Raw genomic sequence first — 22,676 nt, 5'->3', positions numbered from 1 at the left:
AATATTTTTCACAGAACCCAAAAATCTCAATTTAGAATAGGCTTTAGCAACTTATATCAACACCTCACCTTACAAATGAAAAGAATGGGGCACAGAATAGTTACTGCTGGTCTAGAGCAGTGGTCAGCAACCTCATTAGTCAACAGAGCCAAATATCAACCAGACAGCAATTGAAATTTCTTTTGAGAGCCAAATTTTTAAAACTTACACTTCTTCTAACACCACTTCTTCAAAATAGACTTTCCCAGGCCACGGTATTTTGTGGAAGAGCCACACTCAACGGGCCAAAGAGCCACAGTTTGCTGACCACGGGTGTAGAGTCAAGAGAATGACACTCAGAAGCCCAAAATTTTTATTCCACTTCCAGAATTGTCTTCACCTCACTATGTAAGTACCCAAATTCAACACTGTTTCATATTTCATGGCCTATGATTGGGATGCCTGATTTTATATTCTTTTATTAACCTTTGTTTCATATGCTTATTTCATAGTTCAAATTTACAAACTTATTAAACTTGTTAACAAAAGTTATTTTAAACCAATAAATAACATTAACACTGTTAACCACAGGCATCCCTCACTATCTAAACTCTCACCCAATGTTTGCTGTTAACGACTTGCAAAATTTTTCACTCAAAATTCACTACCTGAATCAACACTCTTTTAATGTATCTTTGTACTTAGCCAGTGAAAATGTTTAAATTGAGATGTAGAGTATGCCCTGTTTCTACCTCAGCTGTTCCGACAGGATCCCATTACATGCTCACAATTATTAAAGTGTTAAGCATTATAACTATCAACTTCCTTATGTTAAGACTCAGTGTTTCCCAAACTAGTTAAGTATACAATTTTACCTATATGTTCCCAAAAATTCTAGGTTAGCACTTCTTAGTTGGGATTCAGGAATCTGTAGTTTAACAACTCCACCAGGTGATTCTCATCATGAGAGAAGTTTGGGAAACATTGTAAGTGAATTTATCTTCCAAGGAGGTGGAAAAGGCTGTGAAGAAATCAGGTAAGAACAAATAGGCCTAGAAAAAGCCATATAGTAGTAGTTGAAAGTGATAAAGTGTACTAAGAAATCAATGTAGAAAAGGCATAGCCATGTACACATCTCCATCTTACATGCTTGTAGTTTAGTTATATGTGGCAAAATAAAAACTTTTGCGGAATATTTAATAAAGTTATGATAATATCAGTTATCACAAAGAAATCTACTAGAAAAATCAATGCAAATTCATAGCATTTAATACTTAAGCTCAATATACCTTTAAGTTTAATGATTAAATTCATTATGTAGTTTTGAAAAAGAAAAATTACCTTTCAAGAGATGATTCAGGTCCATTGTGTCATGTATGGCTTTTTGTTTATGTCTGCGGTCTAAATTGGAATCTAACACTGAAGACTTCGAGGTGAGATCTACTCCATGTTTGTCTTTCCCTTTTTTGCCTGATTTCAAATTGTTTTTTAAATCCTCAACATTTTTATACACTTCTTGACTCACATTTTCTTGCCTTTTAACTTTTACTTTTTTATTGCTTGATGTTCTCAGTTCAAAAGACTGAACCGGGCTGATGTCTGGGGTCGACAAAGGAGTGACATCTGTCACAGTATCTTCAGATTCCTCAGTGAAGTCACCGACTTTGGATTTAGTACTTGTAGGCTGTGTTCCTGCTGATTTTATTCCTGGTTTATATTTCTGTTTTGGTGACAAGTGGGTTACACCAGAGAGATGTTTCTTTAATGATGGAGATGAATCAGGTGTACAATTATCAGACTCTGCAGCTGAACAATCTGCACCTGAACTTGAAGATGAGGAGGACAAAGAGGAAGAGGAAGTACTTCTGGAATACTTTTTACTTAAGCCTTTTTTGATGTTAGTAGATGGTTTAGCTGACTTGGACCTGACATAATGTTTCTTCCCATCATCACTGCTTTCCTCTTCATCTGTATAATAATCATTTTCACCTTCTTTTACCATTTTGGGAATTCTATTTGGAATGGTCAAGTGTATTTTATGTCCTGTTGTAGCATCACACAATTTTTCTGATCTTGAAGAAGTGGTCAATGATAAAGAATTTCTGGTTTGTGTATTATCATTTTCTACGGGGTGTTCTTCTGAAGGAATTTTCTCTTTCCTTTCATTTCCTTTCTCAGCAAGATCATTTTCTTTTCTCTGCATTCCAAATTTCGAGTTTACATTTACTGTATCTTTGTCTATTCCCTCTTTAGGGCAATCATTTTGCTTGTCAAAAACTGAATTACTTTCACTTTTCTTTGATTCTTCAAAGTCACTGTCAAAGAAAGAATGGTCCACTTCATCTTCTGATAGATCTCTGAAATGATCCATAATGGCAAATATATATCTGAAAAGAAGAAAAATGTAACCATCAGACTATAGAGTAATTTTGAAATATTTTTTATTTTTATATAGTAATGTATAGTTTTTCCAAACTGAGAAGTTTGGGTGACATATCAAGAGAAACATGACTCCCCAAAAAACCAGCAAAAAATAACCCAGCGAGAGCGGCCAGGCCCAGAGCAGCCGGGTTGGGTGTGGCCAGGCCCGGAGCAGCAGCAGCCAAGCCCGGAGCAACCAGGTCGGGAGCGGCAGTGGCCAGACCCGGAGCAGCTGGTTGTGGAACGGACCAGAGCAACAGAGGCCAGGCCTGGAGCAGCCAGGCCCGGAACAGCTCGCTCCTCGCCTGCCCCCGCCCCAAGGCTGCCTCTCAGACATGGCTAGAAACTTTTGCGGGAACTTGAGGGTCTGCTGAATCAAGTGATGAAGGCTTAGATCTGGATATGTGGAGTTAGTATAGCACTGGGGTGTTGATCTGTGAGTGCCTTGTGCGGGGCCTGGATGAGGTTGGTTGACCTATTTGGAAGTGTCTTTTGTGTGAAGTGTATCTTTGGGCATGTGGAGGTATTATTGATATGAGAAAATGCTAAGTAACTGATTTACTATCTGAAAACGGATTTACTATCGGGGAAAGGAAGGAAGGAAGAGACTGAACATAAACTGTGCACCTATGGATGAGGACAATGGGAGAGGGAAAGGGGGCAGAGGGTGGGGTGGGAACCTGGTGGAGGGGGGAAGAAATGAGGAACCTTTGTAATAATATGAACAATAAAGATTGATTTAAAAAAAAAAAAAAAGAAGAGGAAGAAGAAAAAAGATAAAAATTATGATCAACGAATACATATCTATCAACAAGTGAATCTAAAAATCAAGTGAATTAAAAATCTGAGGAACAGAATAAAATGGTGACTATAATAGGATCGGGGCATATAAAGGGAATGGATTGATAATTATCAGGGGAAAAGGGGTGTGGAGGTGCAGGAAGAGACTGAATTAAAATTGCACACCTATGGTTGAGGACAATGGTGGGGGGGAAGGTAAGAGTAGAGGGTGAGGTGGGAACTGGGTGGAAGAGATCTATGGGGGGGAAAAGGAGAAACAATTGTAATAATATGAGCAATAAAGATTTATTTTTTTAAAAAGTTAAAAAAAAAAAAAACCAGCGAAATTATAATGGGGTTTTAGAAACAATTCCAAGTTGTGCCGATGATCTGAAAATAGGTTACTATTATTTTTTTAAGATAATTCACCCTGTATTACAAAAAGCCAAGGGCTGAAATAAAAGAGTGGGGTTGTTTTTTCCTTTATCACTTTGTTTCTTGGTTAAGAACAACTTTGAAATTAAGTATTTTGTAAGTTTCTTCAATTTTAAAAGCAAATGGTTTCATAGCACACTCCATTGAAGCAGTTGGTTCTGAGTGCTGTGGTGAAGAGTCTAAAATGTAAATCATGATTTAGGATATATAGAACAGGCCCACATCTACCCTGTTTCCCTGAAAATAAGACAGTGTCTCATATTAATTTTTTCTCCCAAAGTTGCACTAGGTCTTATTTTCAGGGGATGTCTTATCTTTCCATGCGCTAGGTCTTATTTTCGGGGAAACACGGTAGGAAAAGTAATGACAAAGGAAAGAATGCATTCAGATACTTAGAACTGATATGGGAAAAGATTTTAGAGCTGTTACTTGTAGTTCCAGAGGTAGAACTTGCATTTAGAGATGGAGTGCATAAGAAAGCCATTCTGAGTTTAGCATTTAACATTAAGAATGCTCAAAAATGGACTGGGCTACTTTCTAAGATTAGGAGCAATGAGTGAATAGTGGGATGCTGTAGGGAATTCATGCATTAGAAGTACAATATATGCTATTTCCCAACCCCATGATTATATGAACTAGGTCTAAATCCCAAAGTCAATGATTAAATACTTCTTTGAAATACTTGTTTTTCATAGCTAACATTTCCCTTCCTTTCTGTCTCCTTACCAGACTGGGAATTCCTGATAGCTAGCTCACCTTTATATATCCAGTGCCTAAAGTAGGATCTGACAAGTATGATTCAAAGACTGTTTAACCAATGAAGGAGTTTGGAGTCAGGAAATTTAATATTGTGCAGTGGGCCCTACCTGGTTTGGCTCAGTGGATAGAGCATCCATCTGTGGACTGAAGGGATTGATTCCCATCACGGGCACATGCCCAGGTTGCTGCTGATCTCCAATAGGGGGTAGGAGGTGCAAGAGGCAGCCAATCAATGATTCTCTCTCATCACTGATGTTTCTATCTCTTTCTACCTCTCCCTTCCTCTCTGAAATCAATAAAAATATATTTTAAAAATAATTGTGCAGTGGTACTGCTCTTTGATATGTAAGCAGAAAAGTTACTTCTTTTCCCTGAGCTAGTTTCCCACAATTCTCTTTCCCTCCACTCCTCCCCTCACCATACTACCCCCTTATCTTCATTTACATGGTTTATGTAGTCCCCAATAGTTTTAAACATGTGCCTCCCAAGTGGTCACAGTTCATGACAGGAGGTGCATAGCCCAGTACCTGGGAATCTTCAAGTTTAAATATGGGTTGATAATATCCAACAATACCATTATCTTAAGGATTTAAGCGCTCAGGATTTAGCTTAGTATGGAAAAATTATCCAAAAATCCCACCCACTAAGCAATCCTTTAGCTAATATTTACCTCAAAATGAGATTACAACTTATATTAGAAAATAATAAGAATATGGTATGGGACAAACCAAGATGGCAGCGTAGAGAAACACCTAAACTGCTGCCTCACACAACAATTTCAAAACAATTAAAAGACAAAACGTCTATCACCCAGAACCACAGGAAGTTGGCTGAGTGGAAGTTCTACAACTAGAAGGAAAGAGAAAAGAGCACTGAGGTGTGCACAAGCGCTGAAAAACTGAGGTACAGAGGCGTGTGAAGTGGGCTGGGTGGTGGGTGATTGGATGTGCTGTTTTTTTGCAACCCGAGGAGACAAGCTCCCGATTACTCTGAAATCCAGTTTCTGGGGAGAGGCAGGGGACCTAAACTCCTATGGTGGGAAGCTGGTCTGTCTGCCATCGGGTCAGAAAGTGAGGGTGACTTTTTTGCAGAGGTGTGCCAAGCAATCATTGTTTACTGCGCTGGAGCATGGGACATGGGGACTTGGAAACACAGAAAGTCAGAGAATGCTGAATGGCAGCCATTGCTGTTTGCCAAACCCTAGCTTAGTGACTCCCTGAGACCACGCCTTGCACAATCTACAAACACACCCAAGCTCCAGGCTGCAGTTTAACCAAATAAACTACAGCTCCAGCCAGACAACTCCAAAACCTCCAAACCGCAAGCAAAGAGGAAAAAACTGTAGTTCTTGCTGTAGCTCCTGCTGGGTGGCCTCAGAAAGTAGCTGACCTGCACCCCACTGGAGATCCAGAAGCTAGTGTATCTAATGGTCTTTGTGAGATGACACCAGATTTCAACTCACACCCATAAATGACACATTTAAGAGGCAGACTCAGTGAGCACCAAAGCTCCACTGAAACAAATCCTGCCCCATAAGTATGTCTCCAGCACAGCAATTCTTCCGCTACAGACACAGACAATTGGCCTGGAGGTCAATTCTTTCCAGTGACACCAACAACAATCAAGACTTAACTACAACAAGGCTGTACACACAGTCCACAAATGGGTGCACCAAAAGTGTCCACCTCAGGTAACTGGGAGGCTGACCCATTGGACCATATACGATACCTAGCACACAAAGCCACCCTACTAACTCAGGGTAGCAGTGAAAATGAGGAGACAAGGAGTGAAAATGAGGATCACAAATGAAAAAAATGGAGGAAAACAAACGACTGGATATAGAGTTCAAAACCACGATTATAAGGTTTTTCAAGAATTTCCTAGTAAAGGCTGATAAATTTAGCGAGACCCTTGAGGATATGAAAAAGGACCAACTAGAAATTAAACATACAGTGACTGAAATAAAAATATTATATAGAGAGAGACTCAACAGCAGATTAGAGGAATGCAAAAATCAAGTCAAAGATTTGAAATACAAAGAAGCAAAAAAACAAAAAACAAAAAACAAACAAACAAACCACCCAACCTGAAAAGAAAAAAGAATCCAAAAAGTTGAAGATAGTGTAAGAAGCCTCTGGGAAACTTCAAGCATACCAACATCTGAATTATGGGGGTGCCAGAAGAATAGAGAGAGCAAGATACTGAAAACCTATGTGAAGAAATGACAGAAAATTTCCCGTACCGGGTGAAAGAAATAGACTTACAAGTCCTAGAAGCATACAGAACTCCAAACAAAAGGAATCCAAAGAGGGCCGCACCAAGACACATCATAACTAAAATGCCAAGGGCAAAAGACAAAGAGATAATCTTACAAGCAGCAAAAGAAAAACAGTTAATTACCTACAAGGGAGCACCCATAGATTGTCAGCTGATTTCTCAACAGAAACTATGCAGGCCAGAGTGGAATAGCAAGAACCTACAACCACGATTACTCTACCCAGCAAAGCTATCATTCAAAACTGAAGGTCAGATAAAGAGCTTCACAAATAAGAAAAAGCTAAAGGAGTTCATCACCGCCTAACCAGGATTATATGAAATGCTGAAACATGTTCTTTAAGAAGAGAAGAAAAACGTAAAGATAAAAATTATGAACAACAAATACATATCAACAAGTGAATCTAAAAGTCAAGTGAATTAAGAATCTGAGGAACAGAATAAACTGGTGAATAGAATCGGGGGCAAAGAAAGGGAGTGGACTGTAAGTCTCAGGGGGAGAGGGGTGTGGGGAGTACGGGAAGAGCATGGACAAAAATCATACACCTATGGATGAGAACGGTGGAGGTGGGGGTAGGTAAGGGCAGAGGGTGGGGTGGGAACCGGGTGGAGGGGAGCTATGGGGGGGGGGGGTCGGGCGGGGGAGAAACAATTGTAATAATCTGAACAATATTTATTAAATTAAAAAAAAATATGGTATGGACTTAAAATTAGCAACGATTCTCTTTACAACATTTTGGGAAAGGGTACAAACTAAACGACAGTTCGTCGGCCCTCAAACCCTGCGTGGGACTCCATGAAAACGGGCTGCCTGCGCACTCACCGTCAGTATAGCTCCTACAGTCTGCGGTGAAATACCGGCATTTTCCAAACTGTCATTCCGTTACCGGGACACTGGGTTTCTGCGGTCAGGTATGTAAGACGGCCCAAAGGTAACCGACCGACCGATCGGGGACCGGAAAACCGAGGCCCCAAGAAAACAAGCCCACCTCCGTGTTCAGGAACCGCGGCTCCCAGCGTTCCGCCCCGCGAGGTGCCGGGGGATAACGGACAGCCCCGCGCCCCGGGGTTCGGGTTCGAGCCCGCGGACGCGGAGGGCGCTGGTGACCCGAGCCCAGCTCCGGGGCTGAGGACCCCGGGCTCCCAGGCCACCGCGAACGTGGCGTGCGGACAGGCGGCCCCACAGACGCCGAGGTTATACCCGCCCGGATGCCTCCTTCCCTCCCGCGCGCTTCCTCACACCGGCCCCCGGTGCTCGCCGCTGCCCGGACTCCGAAAGGGAAACGGACCCGCCACGGAGAGGAGGCTGACGGGCGCGGGCAGGAGAAGGGGCCGCTCGCGCGCCGCTCACCTGGGTGCTGTGGCCGGAGGCCTCCTCCCGCGCGCCGCCCGTGACGTTCCCAGCTCGTGCGCACGCGCAGGCGCGCTAAGCAGCCCCTCCGCGTAGCTGCCAGCGGCGCGCCCGGCTTCCGGGGGCGGGGCCGGCGGGGGCGGGGCCGGCGGGGCGGGGCCGGCGGGGGCGGGGCCGGCGGGGGCGGGGCCGGCGGGGCGGGGCGGAGCCGCCGGTGGAGCGGGAGGGGGCGGGGCCGAGCGGCGGGCCTAGACAGGCTCCGCGGCCCCGCCCGCCCACCGCCCGCCGCCCTCCAATGGGAAGGAACACGTGGCGGAAGTCATCCTTCTCCTGAGGGCCGTCCTGATGGACCGCTACTGCCCCCGCGGTGAACGGCAATGCTGGTGAGCCTCGTTGTGGTGGTGACTAATTTAATAGGAAATGCTGCTTTCCTTTTTTTTTTTTTTTTTTTTAATTCCCAATCAAAGCAGCGACAGTAACAGCAGCTGTGTCTTTGGGATTGTTTATATCAGCAAATGGCAGGCCCACCACGAATTCTCTGGTGCAGGGCCTGGTAACGCATTAGAAGCCCCTCTTCCTGGCAAACAAGGAGGGCAGTTCAGTCTGAGAGGAAAATGGTCCCTGTAGAATACATTGGATGCCATTATCTTCCCATTTTGAATTCACAGGCACATAGTCGGTGTGGGAAAATAATGGCCCCAGAGATGTCCACCTCCTAATCCCCAGAAATTTGTGATTATGATACTTTACTTGGCGAAAAGGGCTTTGCTAGGTGATTGAGTGGGTTGAGATGGGAAAATGATTATCCAAGTGGCCAAAATGTAACCACTAGGGTCCTTATAAGAAAGTTATCAGCCCTGACTGGTTTGGCTCAGTGGATAGACTAGCATTGACCTGCGGACTGAACGGTTCCGGGTTCCATTCCCCTCAAGGAAATGTACCTTGGTTGCGGGACATCCCCATGAGGGGGTGTGCAGGAGGCAGCTGGTCGATGTTTCTCTCTCATCCATGTTTCTAACTCTATCCCTTTCCCTCTCTGTAAAAAAATCAATAAAATACAATTTTAAAAAAAGCAATTAGCTGAAACCGGTTTGGCTCAGTGGATAGAGTGTCGGCCTGCGGACTGACAGGTCCCAGGTTTGATTCCTGTCAAGGGCATGTACCTTGGTTGCGGGCACATCCCCAGTAGGGGGCGTGCAAGAGGCAGCTGATGGATGATTCTCATCGATGTTTCTCTCTATCCTCTGTAGTAACATGGTATAAAAATATGTTGTATATTTGAAAGTTGCTAATGGAGTAGATCTTAAAAGTTCTCATCACAAGGAGGGAAATTTCTAATTACATGAGGTGGTGGATTTTAACTAGATTTTTATTATGGTGACCATTTTGTAATAGACACATGTATCATTATGTTGTTCATCCTAAGCTTAAATAATGTTATATGTCAATTACATCTCAAAACTGGAACAGATTAAAACACTTTTTTTTTTTTTATTAAAGAAAAGAAGCAGCAAGAGATTGGAGAAGTTAGGGCCCGTGAACCAGGTGCCTAAGGAAACTGACAAAGGGGAAGAAGAGATTCTCTCCTGAAGCTTCTGAAAGGAAGACCAGGCAAGACCTTAATTTTAGACTTTTGACCTCCAGAACAGTAAGAGAATAAATTTGTTCTTTTAAACCATTAGGTTTGTAGTAGTTTGTTATAGCAGGAATAGGAAACTAAAACAGCAGGTACTCAATAAATATTTTTTTACATGAAAGTGCAAAAAAAGGAACTAAAGGGTTAGTCATATCCTAGGGACTCTCACTAAGGGATTGGCTCTAGTTTCATTCTTCACAATGCATTTTGTACTTGGCTGTAACTGCCGACAAATACAGAGAATCATTTCTTTGTCCTTTTTCTAGACTAAGAGGAAGGATTTCACTTACTTCTGCTTGTGCTATCACTGTTTCCCAGGGATAGTTGTCTTAACTGTGGTCAAAGTTTATTATACAAAGGAGTTGAATAGACATTTCTCTAAAGAAGATATACAAATGGCCAATAAGTATAAGAAAATATGCTCAACATCACTAATCATTAGGGAAATGCAAATTAAAACCATTAAGATACCACTTCACATTAGTATGGCTAATCCTATATAATAAAAGGCTAATATGCAAATAGACCCAATGGTGTAAAAACTGAATTGGTCACTATGACCACCAGGGGGCGTGTGTGGAACATGGCAGGTGTAGGCTGTGGTGGGATGGTAAAGGTGAGGGGGGTGCCAGACCAAGGCAGGGCGCTGCTTACTGTCATAGGGTCAAGCCTCTAGTGGTTACAGAAAATTCTTTGCTTCCATACACTGCAGTCCTGCCTGGTGCTGGCCCCACTCACACCCACTGCCACTGCCTGCCCCGCTTGCTCCCACAGTGGCTGGCCCCAATTCCCCCTGAAGACTTCTCCACCTCCCCCTGCTCCTGAAGGGCCATCAGGGCAGCAGCCGCTGCTCACACCCAATGATGGCGCCTCACTCGCACCTGCTGCTGGTGTTGCCCCAATGGCTCCACACCGTTGGTGTGAGTGGGGCTGGCACTGTCAGCGCATGGAGTGGCATCAGCAGCTGGAGTGGGGCTGCTGGCAGATGGGACCAGGGACCATGGTGAGAAGAGCCAGGCAGGGGCACGGAGGATGGGCCAAGACCTGCTCCTATGCCATTTGCAGCCTTGCAGCCCCTGGTCCTTTCAAGGTGCATGAATTCATGCACTGGGCCCCAGTATGAAAATAAAAAATTAACAAGGGTTGGCAAAGATGTAAAAAGATTAGAACTCGTATTCATTGTTGATGGGAATGTAAAATGGTATGGATGCTGTCTACAACAGGCAACCGCTTAAAATATTGAACATAGAATTACCGCATCACCCAGCAATTTCACTTCTGGATTGTAAACCCTAAAGCATTGAAAGCAGGGTCTTACACAGATATTTTACAACCATGTTCATAGCAGCGTTATTTTCAATAGCCAAAAAGATGGGGGAAAAAACAAATGTCCATCAACAAAGGAATGGGAAACAAGACGTGGCATATACAAACGATGGAATTTTATTCGGCCTTGAAAAGAAAGGAGTTATATACGCTCCAAGATGGATGAACCTTGAAGTCATTATGTGAAAGAAGGTATACACAAAGGGGCAAATTTTATGATTCCACTTACATGCGATACCCCAAATAGACAAGTCATAGGGAGTAGGGAATTCGTGTTTAATGGGCATTGTTCCTGTATGGGATGATAAAGATGTTCTGGAGATGACTAGTGGTGATGGTTGTGCAACAGTGTGAATATACTTAATGCCACTGAACTGTATGCTTAAAAATGATTAAAATAGTAAATTCTGTGTATATTATACCCTGATGAAAATGAAAAGTAAGAGATTATTACATCTCAAACTATAATTCTGGCTCTTTTTCTGGGCTATAAATTTGTCAAGTTTTGCCTTTTCTTTTCTTTTTCTTTTTTTTAAAATATATTTTATTGATTTTCTACAGAGAGGAAGGGAGAGAGATAGAGAGCTAGAAACATAGATGAGAGAGAAACATCGACCAGCTGCCTCTTGCACACCCCCTGCCGGGGATGTGCCCGCAACCAAGGTACATGCCCTTGTCCAGAATCTAACCCGGGACCTTTCAGTCCACAGACCAACGCTCTACCACTGAGCCAAACCGGTTTCGGCAAGTTTTGCTTTTTCTCTGGTTTCCTTTCCCTGCAGAGAGCACTTCCTCAGTTGTCTATATAGAATGAACAAACCAATAAATGTGTGAATTAGATTGTGAATAAGCTCTGTCAGAACAGAGATTTTATTTCTTTGTGCTGCTTTTTATAGTTTGGTCATATAAGGTTATCAACTCATAGGTATAAACAGACTCTTCCCCAAATTCACTGAATCTGGACTCTTTCATCAAAAACGATGTGGCTGAGACCGGTTTGGCTCAATGGATAGAGTGTCGGCTTGGGGACTGAAGGGTCCTGGGTTCGATTCCGGTCAAGGGCATGTACCTTGGTTGCGGGCACATCCCCAGTAGGGGGTGTGCAAGAGGCAGCCGATCGATGACTCTCTCTCATCGGTGTTTCTAACTCTCTATCTCTCTCCCTTCCTCTCTGTACAAAATCAATAAAATATATTTAAAAAAAAGAAAAAAAAAAAAGATGTGAATAATATCCCCAAACCCTTTTTATTCTGGTTTCTTACTTATTGATAAACCTCTTGAAACAATATAGCCTTGGCTATTTCTATAGAGAGCTATTAATATTACCTGGAAGTGTTTTCACTTATACTAAGCTTTCTTTGTGTTATGAGTAAATGAATACTAAAGCAAAGTTGTTGTTTTTTTAAATTTAGGAATCAAGTTTAGAAGGGTGACATCTTTACTGGGTTAAAGCTTATAAACCAAATTTTAAATTAATTGTTAAGTTCCTTTTATTTTTTTATTTACTTATTTATTTATTTTTTTAGTATCTAAAGGGGTAGTTCAAAATATCTAAATGCTATAATAAATAGAGGAAATTGAGAAAGCTAAATGACTTAGATTCATAGACCAGGTAATAATTGAATTTCCTTAACTTCCACCAACCACCAAACAGAATTAGTAGCTTTTCTTCTTGTCTCCAAAGAACTTTGTTATGCCTTTATTTTAGTGTGTATTACATTATTTTATGCTTTTCCTTTCTGTCTTTCTCCCTTCATCCCAAGTAGAATCTGAACTCTTCAAGGACATAGACCATATTTTATACTATTTTCTAACATAGCAGCTGGGTAATATTTTTGGACTGAATGAAAGAATGAACAGTCACATTCTACCTTCCAGTGTGGTGTTTCTCCTTTTTCCTCATCCCGCACGGAAAAAAGACAGGCTCCTGAGGGGAGGATCTGGGGATGAAGAAATTAGAGAAAGAAAGAGACAAGAGGCAGAAATAGATTCATAAAGCTGGGAGCTAGGTGGGTGCCATCTCTCTGATGGAGAGACAGTCACACTCACCACAGACAACACAGCATATTTATTGGCTTCCAAAGGGGATTTTAAGGTCAAAAGGAGTTTCGGGTGTGCCCAGATCCTATTCATCAAAATCTGGGTAAGCTCCTTATTTTTTGGCACAAGATTTAGCATATCAAGACCTGGGTGAGTCAAGGTCCTATTTGTTCCTCATTCCAAGCACATGGATTAAGAAATCAGTACTGATAACAGGATTCTGCCAGTGCCCTCGGGCTCAGCTGATAAGAATTAAAAGAATGTCCATGTGCCTTGTCAGGCGGCTCTCTACATTCCAGAAGTTTACAGACTATTTAAAAGCCATGGGAATGCCACTTCTATTGTGGTGGCTTTGTAAGTTTATGATTTGTATAATGTAAAAAGCAGTTTGTGTTGTCCTTTGACATGTTAGTTTTAACTATTGTCTTTGAAAGATAGCACAATGAAGGAGGATCTTTTCATTTAGGTCCTACTACCAACCAGCTGTGTGACTTGGGGCAAGTCATTTAACCTCTCTGTTCCTCAGTTTCCTCATATGCAAAATGGGATTATAATAATTATCTCTCTTATAGAGTTGTAGTGAGGAACATGTTGTAAACATGATTTCCAAAAGTTAAAGTTCCATTCAAATATAGGATATTATTGTTATAACTTTCTTGTCTACCCAATTATTCTAGGTTTATTATCATAAAAGAATATCAGATTTATTCATCAAAAATATTAAGTGCCTAATCTGTGCAAACCCTTGTTCTAGACTCCAGTTAATTCTCTAATACTAATTTTTACTTCCCCAAAGTATGTTCTCCTACCTATCATAAGTAAATGACAAATCAGAGACGCTAACTTCTTTAGGTGGTATATATCGATAAAAGCTTTATATATAGTTGTACACTGTCTCAAAGGGTTGGTTCTGGCTGTGTAGGTCAATCCGTTGGAGCACTGTTCAGTACATCAAAATGTTGTGTGTTCCATTCCTGGTCAGGGTACATACCTAGTTTGTAGTTCATTCCCTGGTTGGGTGTGTAAGGGAGGCAACTGATTGATTTTCTCTCTTACATTAATGTGTCTCTCTATCTTTTAAGTCAGTAAAAACATATCCTTGGATGAAGATTAAAATAATAATAATAATAATAATAAAAACTCCACATGTTGGCCTTTTCTCTTATTTAATTCCTGGTTGGGTCATATGATTTGCTTTGGCCAGTGAGATATTACAGGCAAAAGTTTAAAAAGAGGCACATCACATTCCTGAGATTGTCACGGGAAGAAGCCCTAGTTAACCTCCTGGAGGCTAAGAACACAGAGAGCAGAGACCGGCCATCTCCAGTCTATGCACCAGGAGACCAGACCTTCATCAGCGACCACAAGCAAGAAGAGCAGACCTGCCCAACTGCCCAGCCCAAATTCCAACCTACGAAATTATAAGCAAATAAAATAATTATTTGGTGGTAGTTTGTTATGCTACACTAGATAATTGATATACCACATTTCTCTAAATTTCAGGTCAAAACTTAAATTGAAATTATTCTTTTTGTGATCTACCCTTTATCATCTTGATACTTTCCTTTATAATACTCTTTCTTTTGAGAGATTAATACAATGATACTTCTGCCTGAAAGTTTCCAAATATGAATATTTTTATTTATAGGCATAACTTGGAGATATTGCAGGTTTGGTTCTATCAGTTTAAAGTGAATATTGCAGTAAAGCGACTCACATGACTTTTTTGGTTTTGCAGTGCACATAAAAGTTATACTACACAATAGTCTATTAAATGAATAATAAATATGTCTAAAAACCAATGTACTTACCTTAAGCAAAAAATACTTTCTTGTTGCCGAAACCGGTTTGGCTCAATGGATGGAGCGTCGGCTTGGGGACTGAAGGGTCCCGGGTTCGATTCCGGTCAGGGGCATGTGCCTTGGTTGCGGGCATGTCCCCAGTGGGGGGTGTGCAGGAGGCAGCTGATCGATGACTCTCTCATCGATGTTTCTATTGTAGCTCTGTATCTCTCTCCCTTCCTCTCTGTACAGAATCAATAAAATATATATTTAAAAAAAAATACTTTCTTGTTAAAAAATCCTATTATCTGACCTTTGAGTGAGTTGTAATCTTTTTGCTGGTGGAGGGTCGTGCCTCCATATCGTTGGCTGTTGACTAGGTTGGTAGTAGTTGAAAGTGGATGTGACTGTGGAAAATTCTTAAAATAAGACAACAATGAAGTTTGCTGCTTTCTCAGCTTAGTTTATGTAATATTCTAAGTGCTTTGCTGTCATTTCAACAGTTTTCACATCGTCTTCACCAGGAGTAACTCCATCTCAGAAACTACTCTCTTTTATCGTGAGACTAGAGGCCTGGTGCGCGAAATCCCTGCACTGGGCGTGGGGGGGGGGGGGGTGTCACGCCAGCACAGCCAGGTTTGGTGAGCCTGAGAGGGGGCAGTGAAGAATTAAGAAAAGACAGACAAGAAGAAAACTGGGGCTGGGTGGGACGCTGCCCGCTGATAGAGAGGCAGCACCACAGCCTGTAAGCCACGTCTTTATTTTATAGCCAGATTCCGTGAGGCAAACAAAGTAAGGGTGTGGTTACAATGTTTTTTGTGGGTTTTGAATCTACTCAGTTACAGGCACCTAATCAAGCTTTGTTTACTTGCTGCATCTCCTGCAGCCTGATCACTCAGCCATGTGGGGCTACAGGTTCGAACCATAAGGTCAAGCTTACAACTATAGCTTTTGGCTATAATTGTGCTAAGACTTACATGTGGCTTTGCCACGAGAGGACCGTGCCCTCTCATTAGTCCCAGGCTTGAACCTGTCCAAACGCTGTAGCTGCTCTTGACGGAGGGGGACAGGGGGGATGGGATAACCCCGGATACCCCCATACCCCCTCAGCCCGGCCTGTGCCCTCAAGACCTCTCAGGCGGACATTCCTCTCACAGTCTGGGGCTCTCACAGTTCGGGACCCCTAGCTCCTTATCGCCCATGTGCAGCAGAGGCAGGAGAGGCTCCCGCGACTGCCACTGTGCTCACCAGCCATGAGCCCAGCTTCTGGCTGATTAGCACTCCCCTGTGGGAGTGTGCTGACCACTAGGGGGCAGCTCCTGCAGTAAGCGTCTGCTCCCTGGTGCTCAGTGTGTGTCATAGAGACAGGTCGTTTCGCTGTTTAGTCGATTTGCCTATTAGGGTTTTATTATATAGGATTGCAGCAATTCATTCACTGCAATTCAGACTTCACTGCTAATTCTACTTCCACCACATCTGTAGTTACTGCCTCCACTGAAATCTTGAACCCCCTCAAAGTCATGGATGAGGGTTGGATTCCACTTCTTCCAAACTCCTGTTAATGTTGGTTTTGATCTCTTTCCAAGAACCACAAATCTTCTTAATGGGCATCTGGAATGGTGAGTCCTTTTCAGAAGGTGTTTTATGTACTCTGCCCACATCCATCAGAGGCATCACTGTGGCAACCACAGTCTTACAAAATGTATTTCTTGAATAGTAGGACTTGAAAGTCGAAATTACTCCTTGGTCCAGAATGGATGTTGTTCTAGCAGGCAAGAAAACAACTTTAATCTTACCCATCTCCGTCAGCGCTCTTTGGGTGAGTAACCGGGTACATTGTCAATGAGCAGTCACATTTTGAGAGGAACCTTTATTTTTATCTGAACAGTCTCAACAATAGGCTTAAAATAGTCAGTAAATCACGTTGTAAACAGATGTGCTGGTCATCCCGGCTTTGTTCCATTTATAGAGCACAGGCAGAGGAGATTAAGCATGATTCTTAATAGCCCCAGGATTGTTGGAGTGGTACATGAGCACTGGCTTCAACTTAGTCACCAGCTGCACTGGCCCCTAACAAGAGAGTCAGTCTGTTCTTTGAAGCCAGGAATTGCTTCCTGTCTAGCTATAAATGTTCTAGATGGCGTGTTTTTCCACCAGAAGGCTATTTTGTCTACATTGAAATCTGTTGTTTTGCGTAGCCACCTTCATCTGTTATCTAGAACTTCTGGGTAGCAGCTCCTACATGGGCACTTGCTGCTTTACCTTGACCTTTATGTTATGGAGACATAAACCTCATAAACCAACCTCTGCTAGCTTTAAGCTTTTCTTCTGCGGCTTCTTCAGCCTTCAGAGCTTTGGTGAGAGTTGGGTCTTGCTGTGGTTTGAGCTTTGGCGTAAAGGAAATGTTGGGGCTGGCTTGATTTATCTAGAACACTGAAACTGTCTCCATACCAGCAACAAGGCTGTTTTGCTTTCTTATCACTCATGTGTTCTCTGGAGTAACACTTTTAGTTTCCTTCAGGGACTTCTCCTTTACATTCACAACTTGGCTAACTGGCACAGGGGCCTCGCTTTTGGCTTGGCTCAGCTTTCGCCTGCCTTCCTCACTAAACGTACGTAATCATCTCAAGCTTTTGATGTAAAGTGAGAGACATGCACCTCCTCCTTTCACTTGAACACTTAGAGGCCATCCTATGGTGATCAATTAGCCTAATGTAAATATTATTGTTTGAGGGACTGGGGACCCAGGGACTAGAAAAGCCCCAGGGGACAGATACTGGAATGGCCAGTGGGTGGAGCAGTTGGAGCACATTTATTGATTGAGTTCATCGTCTTATATGGATGTGGTTCCTGGCAGCTCCAAACATTACAATAGTAACATCAAATATCACAGAATAGACCTAGCTGGTTTAGCTCAGTGAATAGAGCGTTGACTTATGGACTGTAGGGTCCCAGGTTTGATTCCGGTCAAGGGCACATGCCTGGGTTGTAGGTTTGATCCCCAGTGGGGGCATGCAGGAGGCAGCCAATCAATGATTCTCTCTCATCATTGATGTTTCTATCTCTCTTCCTCTCTGAAATCAATAAAAATTATATATTTTTAAAATATCACAGAATACCATAAAAGTATAATAATGAAAAAGTTTGAAATATTGCAGGAATTACCAAGATATCACATATTGTGAGCAAATGCTGTCGCAAAATGGCACTGATAGACTTGTTTTACACTGGATTGCCACAAATTTTCAATTTGTAAAAAAAAAATTAAAAAAAATGCAGCATCTGTGAAGTACTGTAAAGCAAAGTGCAATAAAATGAAGTATGGCTGTACTAATATGGAGCCCCACTCAGCATGATGATATAGAGGGTATCCCAAAAAATGTACACACACTTAACACAGATAGCTCAATTGATGTTTCTTTTCCAATTTAACCCATTGGAATGAATAATTATTCAGTGTGTATACATTTTGTGGGAACAACCTGTAAATGTGTTCTCAAATTTTGTTCACAGTTTCATCTTCCTCTTAGAAATGCTGCAGTGCGTTTCCTTTAAGCTTTAGTCATCTATTATTTGTTTTTAAAGTACTTTATGATTTCACATATTTTTGTAAATCACAAAACCACATTGAAAATTGAGAGAGAGAGAGAGAGAGAGAGAGAGAGAGAGAGAGAGAGAGAGAGAGAGGGAGAGAGGTTAACTGATCTGTTAGGGCCTTATAGTGAATCAGTAGAAGAAAGTAGAATATCGAGGCTCATGTTAACATCTTTATTCAGTTTCCCCCAAAGTGGTTGAGGGCAAATACTGTGGTTTTCTCTCTAATCCTGATCACTTCCAAGGTGTCCAGAGGGTTTAAGAAGAAATATACTCGTGAAGGGGAAGATGTATCACATTTTGACAGATATCAGGTATTGATTACCTATTTACACTGCCTAATATTTTAAATGTCCTCATAATGTCCCAATGAGTTAAGGCAGATGTCATTCCTACCTTAAAAGAATAATGAAGATAGCCTATGGAACATTCAGTTATTGCCTATCAAAATGTGCCGTCTTTAAGGGAAACAGATAGGGCATCCCTCCTCAGTTTGCTTTTTAACCTTTAGGCCTGGAAGGACTCAACACCGGCTTCTTGGAAGGACACCAGGATTCTCATTGAATGCCTGGCTCCTGGCCTCATCTCCCCCCATGCCTCCTGATCCTACTCCCTCTCCTGTGCTCCTCATCTTACCTGACTTGTGACCCTCCGACTTTGCACAGGGTGGAGGCCCAGTACTATTGGTTAGGAAGTGTGTGAAGTGTCAGTGCTGACTTAGCAGCAGAAAGGCATCTGCTTCAAGGAAGTCTTCTGACCCTGAGTGTACATTTCTCCAGATCTGCGTTATTCTGGGGAGCAATATACTGGTGTGTTGGAAAGATCGTGGTCTTAAGAGTTTCGGACCAGGACCCTTAATAAAAGTCAGGCCAGTTTCTCCTTTACGGATTCAAGTTATAACCACTTATACTTATCAGGAGCCTGGCTAAGATACCAGCAACCCTCACAGAGCAACAAAACTAAATACTTTGAAGTATAAAACACAAATCGTAAGCTCAAGGATTAAACCCTGCTTTTTCTCCTTTGTAACATGGGATGAGTAAATGACAGTTTTTAGGAAGTGCCATGACATAGTGGTTAAATGCATAGCTCTAAAACCAACCATGATATTTATTAGCTCTAATGCTGAGCAAGTTATTTTACCTCCTTTGCCTCAGTTTCCTCATGTGTAGACGGTGATAACAAGTTGTTCTGAAGATAGATGAAGCATGTCTACCTAGTTCTTAGAATAGTATCGGGCACACAGTGAGTACTCAATTAGTTACCATTATTGTCAGCTATGGATTTAAATTGGAGAATGAGCCGAAACTGGTTTGGCTCAGTGGATAGAGCTTCGGCCTGCAGACTGAAAAGTCCTAGGTTCATTTCCAGTCAAGGGCATGTACCTTGATTGTGGGCACATTCCCTGTAGGGGGTGTACAAGAGGCAGTTGATTGATGATTCTCTCTCATCTGTGTTTCTAACTCTCTGTCCCTCTCTCTTCCTCTCTGTAAAAAAAATCAATGAAATATATTTTTAAAAAAGAAAAATCTCTTAAAAAATAAAAGAAAAAAAAATAAATTGGAGAAGGTATATAAAGCCCTTAACACACAGTCCTTGGCATGGATTTAAATGATCAAAAATGTAGATATGATTGTTGGTAATAACAAGCTACCTTGAAATAATTTGGATTAGTGGGTACACTTGGAGGAGATCTAGTGGGATGAATGTTAACTATTTTAGAGGAAAAAAGAATCCTTCAAAATCAGTTACACTACTTTATTTAAAGGAGAACAGGAAGGTAGTAACTTCATTTGAGGTCATCATCTAGGCATGGCAAAGTCACAGCTGGCACAAGGCAATATCTTATCTTTGACTTACAAGGTATAAGAAGTGTCACATGAATATTAATATATTTTTTAAAAGATTACAAAGTGATAAATGTAAATACATTTTTATATAGATACTAGAGGCCTGGTGCACGAATTCATGCACAGGTGGGGTCTGGCTGGCCCACCCTGTTGGAGTAGATCTGGCTGGCCAGAAGGAAGGGGCCCTGCCCCCAGGTTGAACTCTGCTCGAACTCCCAGTTGAAGGGGCAATTTGCATATTACCCTTTTATTATACAGGATATAAAATAATTAACTTATATGCTGTTTTGTTAGAGCTAAATGTTTGTGATTATTTTTAGACTTCTATGAATCTATGCCATTCCAGGGAAATTTATTATGAAGACATGAACACATGGGTGGGCTGTGTATATCTATGGACTCCAGTATTTCTTTTTTTTTTTTTTTTAAATAATAACCTCTTGGACAATACTTTGTTTTCAAAGAATAAGTATCCACTAAATATTTTAGTTTACACATCGGTGTTATATATTTTTCTCTGTTGATATGACACAGATGATGCCTTAGAGAAACATAGTATAGTCACAGTATTTAAAAACATTTTTAATGCTTATTTTCCTTAACTGTGCTTACTGGGAAGTAGGATATAACTCAATAGTGCCTTTAAAATTGAAATTCTTCGTGACTGATACAAGCAGAGAGCTCTGAGCTTCTGCTTATAAGTGTTTCCCATAACCTTTAATTTCTCATGGCTTCCCTCATCTCTTTTCCTCTCCTGCCCCTTTCTATTATGGATTTGTTCTCTCTACCACCCTACCTTCCCTTTTAATAATCATTCATCTTTTTTAGAATTCCTTATTTATTCGTTAAAGATACGCCTGCTGCTTTATTGATCTTAGTAGTCTCTGCTTGTATTTCTCTAGGATATTGGTGTCTTCTCAGCAAGCCTGAGCTGTGTATTAACGCTGGGACGGCGGGAGAAAATCTGTACTCTCACAATTATGTGAGCCACTTTCACTTGCGTGGGCAGCAGCATTTACACTGAGCGCCGCTGGCAACACAAATGCAGGGACGTGGAGCCAAAGTGATGAGGGAAGCTGCTAGCCGCCTGGCACCCGCCTGGCACCAGGCCCGCTTCTTGGGCCTGCCTTTGCACAACGAGGAATTGCAGGCTCCATTTACTCCACGTTTGTCTGCTTCCTTCCCGGGGGCGGCCCGATGGGAAGTGGGGGGGTTGGGGGTGGGAGGGGGGTTGTTAGGCGTAACTGTGTTAAAAGTGAGGACCAGGGACGGTTGCCTACTTAATCCAAGTAGCGGGTGAACACAAGGCAGACGTTTGGGGGGGCTGTAAGCATGCGAGGAGGTTGCGTGCCAGGGATGAACGGAGAGGGAGGATGACAGGACCACCTGAGCCCCGGAATCACAGATGCCTCTGGCACCTGCAGCGAAATTTTCCACCCGTAGGCCCTGTGTGTGTGTGTGGGGCGGGTGTGTGGGTGTGTGTGTATGGGGCGGGGAGGGATCGGGGGCGGGGGCGAGGGGGGACGGGAAGGCCCCGGACCTAGCGGGTCGCGCCCCCTGGCCCGGGGGGCGGGCCCTCGCGCTGTCACTCACGGCCCGGCCCCCGCCCTCCGCCGCCCCCGCCCCGCCCCGCGGCCCCGCCGCTGAAGTCACAACCCCGCCCGCTACCTGGGCGCCGGGCACTGCGGACCGGCACCGGCACCGGCGGCGGCGGCGGCGGCGGCGGAGGACCGTTCCCCGGAGGCACCGCGAGGGCATGAGCGCCGGGCGCCTCTGCCTCCGGAGCGGCGGCGGCCGGGGCCGGGGCGGCGCCGCGGGGCCGCGGGCCGGGAGATGAGCGTGCGCCCCGGCCGGGCGGCAGCATGCACCCCGGAGCCTCCGGCGGCGGCGGCCCCGCGGCCCCGGGCGCCCCGGGCGAGCGGCGGGCCCCCGGGCGGGGCCGGGCCGGGCGCTGGCGGGCGCCGGCGGCGGGGGCCGTGCTGGCGGCCGCGGCCCTGGCCGGCCTGGGGCGCGGGGCGGCGGGGGGCGCGGGGCCGGGCGCCGCGCTGCTCGGGCTCGGCCTGTGCCTGGCGGCCGCCGCCGCCGCCTTCCTGCTGGGCGCGCTGCTCTCGCTCGCCCGCCGCGGCCCGCGCGCCCCGCCGCCCCGCTTCGCCGCCGCCCGCAGCCGGCGGGCCCTCCGGCCGCGGGTGAGTACGGCCCGCGCCCCCCGCGCCGTCCCCCGCTCCCGGCGTCCGCTCGGCCCGGCGGGCGGGGTCCCCGGGGCGGCGGGATGTGCTCGGTGCCCGCGGCCGGAGCGGGTCCCGATCGCCGTGCGGGGCTCCCGACCCTTCTCCGCGGAGGGAACTTGGGGACCGCTCACCGGACAGACTCCCCCCCCCCCCAGCCCTGCACCCCAAACCCGGTCACTCCCCCCCCCCCCCCCATCCTGCGCCCACCGTGATGGGAAGGAG

The 22,676-nt window shown here is 43.9% G+C and overlaps 2 protein-coding genes across 10 annotated transcripts in view; one reads left to right on the top strand and one right to left on the bottom strand.

The window, feature by feature from the left end:
• Positions 1-21,250, bottom strand: part of CFAP97 (cilia and flagella associated protein 97) — a 39,736-nt gene extending 18,486 nt beyond the window's left edge. The window contains exons 1-3 of one of the 6 annotated variants that reach the window (XM_036458513.2): positions 8,000-8,070; positions 6,533-6,534; positions 1,321-2,366 (exon numbers count right to left, since the gene is read on the bottom strand). In XM_036458513.2, coding sequence (XP_036314406.1) covers positions 1,321-2,350 — 1,030 coding nt within the window. In that variant the 5' untranslated portion in view covers positions 2,351-2,366; positions 6,533-6,534; positions 8,000-8,070. Of the gene's footprint in view, positions 1-1,320; positions 2,367-6,532; positions 6,535-7,471; positions 7,590-7,894; positions 8,102-21,245 lie in introns of those variants that run through there. The other 5 variants (XM_036458516.2, XM_036458514.2, XM_036458515.2 and 2 more) reach the window with 5 other exon arrangements.
• The window catches only part of SNX25 (sorting nexin 25), a 93,125-nt gene continuing 80,074 nt past the window's right edge, over positions 9,626-22,676 (top strand). Inside the window, exon 1 of one of the 4 annotated variants that reach the window (XM_045588957.1) lies at positions 9,626-9,647. The gene's annotated coding sequence lies outside the window, so the exon portion shown is untranslated. Of the gene's footprint in view, positions 9,648-22,376; positions 22,413-22,676 lie in introns of those variants that run through there. The other 3 variants (XM_036458510.2, XM_036458511.2, XM_036458509.2) reach the window with 3 other exon arrangements.

Source organism: Pipistrellus kuhlii, unplaced genomic scaffold, assembly GCF_014108245.1.
Source record: "Pipistrellus kuhlii isolate mPipKuh1 unplaced genomic scaffold, mPipKuh1.p scaffold_m20_p_3, whole genome shotgun sequence".
Classification (NCBI taxonomy): Eukaryota; Metazoa; Chordata; class Mammalia; order Chiroptera; family Vespertilionidae; genus Pipistrellus; species Pipistrellus kuhlii.
This window is presented reverse-complemented; position numbering and strand designations above follow the sequence as displayed.